The sequence below is a fragment of the Cyprinodon variegatus genome, unplaced genomic scaffold (genome assembly GCF_000732505.1).
Source record: "Cyprinodon variegatus isolate N-32 unplaced genomic scaffold, C_variegatus-1.0 Scaffold138, whole genome shotgun sequence".
Classification (NCBI taxonomy): domain Eukaryota; kingdom Metazoa; phylum Chordata; class Actinopteri; order Cyprinodontiformes; family Cyprinodontidae; genus Cyprinodon; species Cyprinodon variegatus.
Window position 1 is genome coordinate 1,017,371 of NW_015150591.1, and position 7,725 is coordinate 1,025,095.

Below are 7,725 nucleotides of genomic sequence, written 5' to 3' on the forward strand. Positions count from 1 at the left end.
GTTATTATTTTTAATAAAAAGACAAAAAAAAATGTGTCAATTTTAACATTTTATTTAGATTACAAAAAAAAAAATTGTTAAAAAAAATAATCCTATTTATGATGTTTTAAAACTTAAGAGCTACGAAAAAATTGATTTAAGACATTTTAATACCAATTAAGGCCTTAGTTTTATTTTGAAGAATTCAATGCCTTTTAAGACTTTTTACGGACCCGCGGGAACCCTGTAATATATATCTTCATTAACGTTGCACATACAGTGTATAACATATCTGTCAAATCTTTGTAAAATATTCCAAACCTAAATTGCATTAGAGCATCAGATAATAGTTTGACTGAGCCAGTGTAATAAAGGCTGCAGGAATTGTGAATTTTTTTTCTACTCGTTTATGCTTGGAGGTTGTGGTTCATGAGACGTCCATTAGTCAATTATTGTTGGTGACCATTGTTTTTGGTTTATGACACAATAAGCAATACATTTATTTATCTGTTAATACTCAAAGCTGCAACATCAGTATCAGAAATGAAGCAGTAGTATAGAGACATTATATATTTATATTATTGTATATTCGCCCTTAGTTTTATATCAATGCATTCCTAAAGAATCCCTCAAAAACTTATGGAGTAAATTCCAATTTTTGCTGCAAGCAAAGAACATGTTTGTTAATATAAATAATGAAAAAAATATTTATTTAAAATTGCAATCCAGAAATTAAGACTTTGAAAACCTTGAAAGGTTTTGAAGGTGATTTTAACCAATTTCTCTGATTTGTTTTTCCAAATTTATCTTTTTAAAATTGAGCAACTTGCATTATTTCAAGATTGTGTTTTACAGATCACATTCTCTTTACTTTATGACCAATAGAGACGAATGCTTGACGCTCATATTTACCAATAAAAATGTTGCTGCTAACGTCGAGTGGACCTATAGTAATGCGCCTTCAATCATGGCTTCAGAGCAAAGCCCGTCCAATGATGCTTTAAGTCTCACTGTCAAGTTCTCTTTGCCATTCCAATTAAAGTAACCCTACACCTTTAAAACTTTCTTTCCCTGCATTGTTAACTTGTTGCCGTCTCCCTCCATCATTGATGCATGATATCAGCGCGTTGGCCATTATCAGCAGGAGCAAACAGGTGCATTATATTCAGAGCCTCTTGGCAGATCATTTGCCTCACCGCAAAAACGATCAAGAAATTAGCAAAAATGTATTTTTACTCTTAAAATAATTAGATAATTAGATCATATGCAGTTGAAATGAGACAAGGCAATAGCTTTTTCTTATTTTAAATGTAAATTATCTCTTACCATTGGCAAAGTGTCTCACTTATACCTCCCCAATTCAAGACAAAAGCACTGAATTATTTAGATTTCTATTCTTTGCAGTGATCAATTAGTTTTTGTAATCGAGATCCTCCAATCATTTGAGTTGTTCCAGCCCCAGCCAGGCAAAAAGAGTTAGGCTGCATTCAGCAGTAAGGCTGGGCTATTAAAATATAATCACAATTTGACAAAATGTAGTTTTTAAGTTGCAGGAGGAGTCAATTATGTTCACATTACATTTAACAAGAGCAAGAGACTGGCTTTCTCAGCCCAGCCCTTCAGGTGACAGTAATGCACGTAGACTGGGTTTGCCGCCACAGGGTAGGAGAGAGTTGCAGCTAGCATGAAAGTATTTTTCAACGAAAAGTGGAAGTAAAGCCCTGCCACAATGGAATCTGGACAAGCAAGCTTCCAAGAGGAAACATCTAGAAGATTGTAGTTAGTTTAGGGGAATTCAATCCAGTTTATTTATATAGAGCCAATTCACAACAAACGTCATCTCAAGGCACTTTACAGTTCACCAGATCATACAGTCAAATTGATTCAAAGTTTTCTAAGGAAAACCAGTTAATTGCATCGAAGGCAATCCCTCACACCAAGCCTGCTTGTAGCGACAGTAGAGAGGAAAAACTCCCTTTTAACAGGAAGAAACCTCCATCAGAGTGGCCATCTGCCGCTCATACGGAGGAATATTCTTTAAAAATTGTTCATCCCTGTTGCGCAGCAGTTGGGGCCAAGGTTCCTCGTAGCCCTTGCTCACTTCTGCACTAAAACAAAGCCCTGTATATTTCTGTTTAGTTACCTTTAACCTTGGTAGTTTGAGGAAGTCCTCCTGTTCGGAAACTTCCAGCAGATGGTCCTGGATGTAAGCGTCCACCTTGGCCAAAAGTCTGCCGTCTCCCATGAAGTTGGCAAAGTTCCGGAAAGAGATGGCGTTCTGGGAATCCACTTTAGACAGCAGGTAGTCCCCACAAATCTGCGGAGCGAGACGATGTTGGGTCAAAATGAACAAGAGAAGTAGGCATTTCTAACAAAAAAATAAAAATAAAAATGATGCATACCTGTTTGACTCGCTCCATCTTGAACCTTTTGGCTGCAGAGTAAACGTCCTTGACCAGCTCCTTCTCTGCCTTTAATCTACACCAACACAAAGATTCTGTTAGAGCTCCTCCAAAGCAAAGTAGATCAAATCATATGAGGATTAAATACTTGTATACTAACTGGGCAGTGTAGGCATAGTTGAGCAGGACCTCCACAGCCTCTGGGTTCAAATCCTCAAAAGTGATATGTGAGACTCCGTGAGTCTCGACATCGCTGTTGAAGATTTCAAACAAATATGGACTGCAGCACGCCAGGACAGCACGGTGAGCCATCAGCTCATGGCCACACACCTGGAGAAAAAAGGACCATGAGGTGAGAGTTTGCTTAGATCAGAAAAACACAACTTACTTCCAAACTGATTTAGTTTTGTTTTCTGAAGAAAAGAAAAAAAAAAGGAAAATAGGAAAGAGGTTGAGGAAGAATGAAATCCTTTACCTGCAGCCTCACATCACAGAACTGCCCACTCTTCCTCAGGGCATTCATTTTGGCCACGGTGGAGTCCAGGAAAGTCTCATCATCGAAGATCAAATAACCGTTTGGAGTCATCTTGGTGAATTTTGATAAACCTAGAGACAAACCATGCAAATATTGTGACAAAGTAACAGCAGCTAGAGGGCGTGCAGCAGGTTCTTTCAAACTGCAACTGTGAGCATCAATGAATGAAATCAGGTATTAAAGAGGGAGGATTACAATAAGGTGCTTGTAGTGTCCATCGTGTATCATCTGCCTCATGCATTAGTCACAGCCTTACCTAATAGACAATAATCCAAATCCAGGGAAACGCCGCCGCTGAGCGTAGAACAGAAACGGGCGAAGCAGACTAAGTCTTCTTCAGCTGAGAGAGGGGGATGGGAAGTTGTTAGAGGAGATGCCAGCCGACTACAGACGTGCGTAGAAGGGAGAAGGGGAGCAGCCGCACGGACAAACTATCAGGCTTGAAGCGACTGTAATCAAGTCCTCGAGATCCCGTAGGCTATAGAGCTGTACTTATTCTCTGTTGGTCATGCATTATAACCTATAAGGAAAGAGAGAAAAAGAACAATTTTGTAATTTTCTTTAACTGAAAAATGAACCCTGTCTGTTCTTGGCATCAGAGTAATAAAAGCATGAGTCAGCTCTGTGTGGTAAGTGAAGCATCCAGGGACACAGAATGGCTTATTTAAAGGATTCCACCTCCTTTAGATTCACTTTGTTTTCCAGATTTTAACGTCCTTGTATCGTCACAAAAAGATGGAACCAAAACGGTTCAGATTTCTTTCCTGTTTATTAAAGGTGTCAAAGCGTAGAAACCAGCTATCTGTAAACCAATCGACCCACAACGTCTACTGTAAAGCACTTTTATACTAAAAGAATAGGTTCTTATGCTTTGTTGCATAAATGATAAATTATCCAAATCAAATAACTCTTCTGATAACAAAATGCTCACCAAATTCAATTTTTTAAAAAGAGAACCCAGAAATGCATCTATTGGTTTCACATCCCAGTGTTCCTTTCTTTAATCCCTACATCCCACCAGGTCTGGAAGCGCCTTCTACTCCGACTTATTTCTCCAACTTTGTTGTCCATCTGTGAATTGAGACCCTCCCAACAGCCATCTTATGAGACAAGCCTCGGGTTCTGGCCCCTCCCCCTAAGGGAGTCATTTTACCCACCCACCCCCCCTGGCCAAGGAAGAAAATAGAACCTGCTGCTCTATTCCACACCCACTGAAAAAGTGCTGACTGGCCGATAGGGAAAAGTTCCACACCAAAACAGTTGGTCTTTCTCACTTCAGACATTCAACATGGCTACTGAAAAATAAAATGTCAAATACTAATTTATCTCCAACCAAGAAGATCTTAATTCAAGATATTAAGACAATTTTAAGCCCATGGATGACCACTTCTACCATCTGCATAGTGCAGTTTATTGAGCTCAATCTGCCAAAACAGCTTTATTAGACAAAGGAAAGAAAATCCTGTGTAGTAAAACCCATTTACTGTGCAGGTTTTTCAAATAATTACAGATTCATGTTTGTTCTTTCATATTAAATATTTAGGGAACATTGTTCTCTCTTAAATAAAATAAAACCAGTACCATTCTTTATTATTTAGGACTACATCTACATCCACTTTCTGGATGAGTTAACTTATAATCTACATGTCCAGAATAATCTCTGTGTATGATTAACTTAACATCTGAGTAGAAAGGAAAGGAATATATAAAGACATTTTTTCCATGATCTTCTAAACTCAAAACCAAACCATGTATTTATTATACAAGGCATGAGAACAAATTACAGCTTAAAATAAATGGACCCTGATAGAGTCGGATACTAATTACTACAACAATTCATACAAAAAATAAATAAATAAATCTAAAATATCAAGTTTTCATTTACAGGGCAGCAATATGATGTTTCCTGGCAGCTGTAAAAACCTGTCAAATACTATATTGAGAAAAATAACCAGAGGGCAAAAAAGAAAGAAAAAAAAAGAAAGAAAAGAACAGCCTTCAGAAGCAAACAAGCGCAGAACAATAAGTGTGACGAATCTGAATTAAGTGATAACTTCCTCTGCAAACATGCCCATTTCCAGATTAGTGACAATTTTAGAAGTTAACTAAAATCAAAACATAAAAAGGAATGTCAGCACTCATTAAGCCGGCAACAATGCTAAATAATGACTGTTTTATCATTTGGTGAATCAGTTTCTACCTAATTAGCAATATATGAAATGATCCGCAGCCCTTTTAACAGCCGTGTCTTTTTTTTTATAACAGTAACATCCTGTGTAACGCACTGCTCCCTTCATTTCAAACACAAATATTTGATCACTTACAGAAAACCTTAACACTTCTGTATAGTTTTAACAAATAAATGACTGATCTAAATAAACAAAATACTATATATATGAATTAATCAAATTAATCCTAATTATTGATAACTAAAATAATCTGCAAAAAAAATTTTCAATATTCTGAATGTTTATTTGGAAATTTTAATTTCCTTAGAGCTTCTTTTATAGATGAATTACACATAAATTCATGATATAAGTGAATATATAAATATCTGTAGCACCCGGATCTGTGATACATACAGTATTTTATATTCCAGTCCACAGCAAACACTCATTGTGTGATGGTGGATGAATGGATGGAGCACTGACCTACTTTCAAGCTCTTACAAAACATCTGGCAGAAGATTCCACATGAAGGCCCAAGTGTTGGACTCCTCCACATTGCTGGGTTCACCACAATAACTCATGCAGCCTTGTTTTCTTTTCTCTACAAGCAGCTCTGGCAGGCGTGCCACACCCCCAACCCTCTAGATGGTTCTTTAACAAAGCTTTCATTTACCTACTTCATTCTGAAAGCCAGTAAGCCATTTAGGAAACCGCATTAACTAAATAAAAGCCAATACATATAAATGTAATAACAGTATGAAATTGCTGATTGCTACTGCAAGGTTCATATGGGATAAACAAGCAAAACTACAGGGATGACAGAATTATTCCATTTGTTAAAAAAAGAACAGCTATACAGATCGGAAACAATCACTAAAAAGTCCAGTTAAAAACTGTTTCTGTTGCCCAGTTTGTTACAGAGGCTTGCCCTAAATGAGTTTCCCTCTCTCCAATTATTCCATCTGATTAAACAAGCGCAGACGTGCAGGTCTGCAACTGAACAATCAATGCCTGTTACACACGCCCCCTGGTGGCCAAGTTGAGTATTGGGGGATATTCCCACACAGAGTGGAAATTTACCAGTTGAATTTTAATATACATACATTTAACAGCGACTGCAAACAAGACAGGCGCTATGGATGTTTTTAAAAAGAACTTGAGTGCATCAGATTGCAATTTTAGACGCGTTGAGTTGCAATGAAAATATAGCCCGTATATGGAGGGAACACCCCCACCCACATACATAAAAAAAAAAAAAAAATCAATTCAACACAAAGCATCTTATGATAATAATTAAACTGATCCGTTTTAATCCTACATAATAAATCAGCATTTAATTAAGTGTTTTATCATTTAATCGTAGATAACCACGTGGCTTCCACCTTGAAACCAGATTAATCTAGAAATATAATAAAAGAAGCAGGTATTATAACACAAATATAACACAAGAACCGATTAATGTTTTCTTAACAAAAAAGGAATAAATGGACACATATGGCATTAAAACACCATCCCCCGCTTAAGGGAACCGTGTCTCCCTGTTTAATGCGAGCTTGAGCAGCAGCAGGGCCGTGATGGATGGCAGCGAGCCACAAGTCATCCAGTCTGAGCTCCCCACCGGAATCTGGGTCAGGAATCGGGAGTATGCGATTAGGCTGACTCCACATTGGCACATATTCCAAACGGACAGCAAACTTATATTTTTTGCGGCAGCAAATCAACTGAAAAGGGGCGTTTATTCAGCGAGCATCGGAGATGAGACCCTGAAGCACAGCAGATGTTAGCTTAAACCGAACAACCTGCTGCTCGCAACCCAAAATGGGGGGAGCCCCGTGTCAGCCACGGCTGCCTGGATCATTAAATTAACCCGTCAGGAGAGTTTTATTTAAATGCGTCGCTAATGAGTCGTTTAGATCCGGAAAGTGGCGGTTCGCGCGCCTCTTTAATATTCGCGCTGTTTCAGGTGATTTCCTGTTACAATCTAACCGAACATTAAAAACCTACAATTACGTTCAGGCTTGATGGGAAATCACAACAAGACGAAGATAGAACGGTTTTTAATCAAGCCGTCAAATTAATGACGGATATGGAGGGAGGGAAAAAGGGAGAGAAAAGTCTTACCTGAGGCGTTTGACAATAAGCGATATTAGGCATATTTAATGCGAATTCAAGGTTTGTTGGTTCTGTTCACAGAAGAGACGCAACGCGACGACTCTCACGGCTTGTGGCGAGATTAATATTTTTCTGTTCTATCACTGAGGAAGGCGACGTCCGCTTAGTCTAAACTGGAATGGCTGGCGAGAGGAAAGCGCGCTCCCGAAAAATACCCGCGTGAACTCTACGCAATGGTCAACGTCGCAGGTGGGCGGTGCCGGTAGACTTTTATGGCCTGCTTCCCAGTATGGCAGGTTGTATAGCATACAATTGATTGTGAGAATTTAGAGGAAAAGTCCGGTCATATTCGTACGGAAGAGGATAAGGGCCACTGNAAAGTACGTTATTGCAAATGTATATGTAAACAATTGTTAATGTGAATAAACAATCAGCAGTGCAAATCAATATTCAGTCAAGGTGAGTAGTGCAAGATGCATGTAAACAGTTGTTACAATAGTAACAGTCAGGAGTGCAGGTTAACATCTAC

The 7,725-nt window shown here is 38.4% G+C and overlaps 1 protein-coding gene across 1 annotated transcript in view; it reads right to left on the bottom strand.

Moving 5' to 3' along the window:
- ivns1abp (influenza virus NS1A binding protein) overlaps window positions 1-7,389 on the bottom strand; it is a 17,493-nt gene extending 10,104 nt beyond the window's left edge. Inside the window, exons 1-6 of the mRNA XM_015376669.1 lie at window positions 7,206-7,389; window positions 3,171-3,436; window positions 2,857-2,986; window positions 2,542-2,711; window positions 2,382-2,457; window positions 2,123-2,296 (exon numbers count right to left, since the gene is read on the bottom strand). Of these exons, the coding sequence (XP_015232155.1) occupies window positions 2,123-2,296; window positions 2,382-2,457; window positions 2,542-2,711; window positions 2,857-2,967 (531 nt within the window). The 5' untranslated portion in view covers window positions 2,968-2,986; window positions 3,171-3,436; window positions 7,206-7,389. The remainder of the gene's footprint in view (window positions 1-2,122; window positions 2,297-2,381; window positions 2,458-2,541; window positions 2,712-2,856; window positions 2,987-3,170; window positions 3,437-7,205) is intronic.
- Window positions 7,390-7,725: the final 336 nt, after the last annotated feature.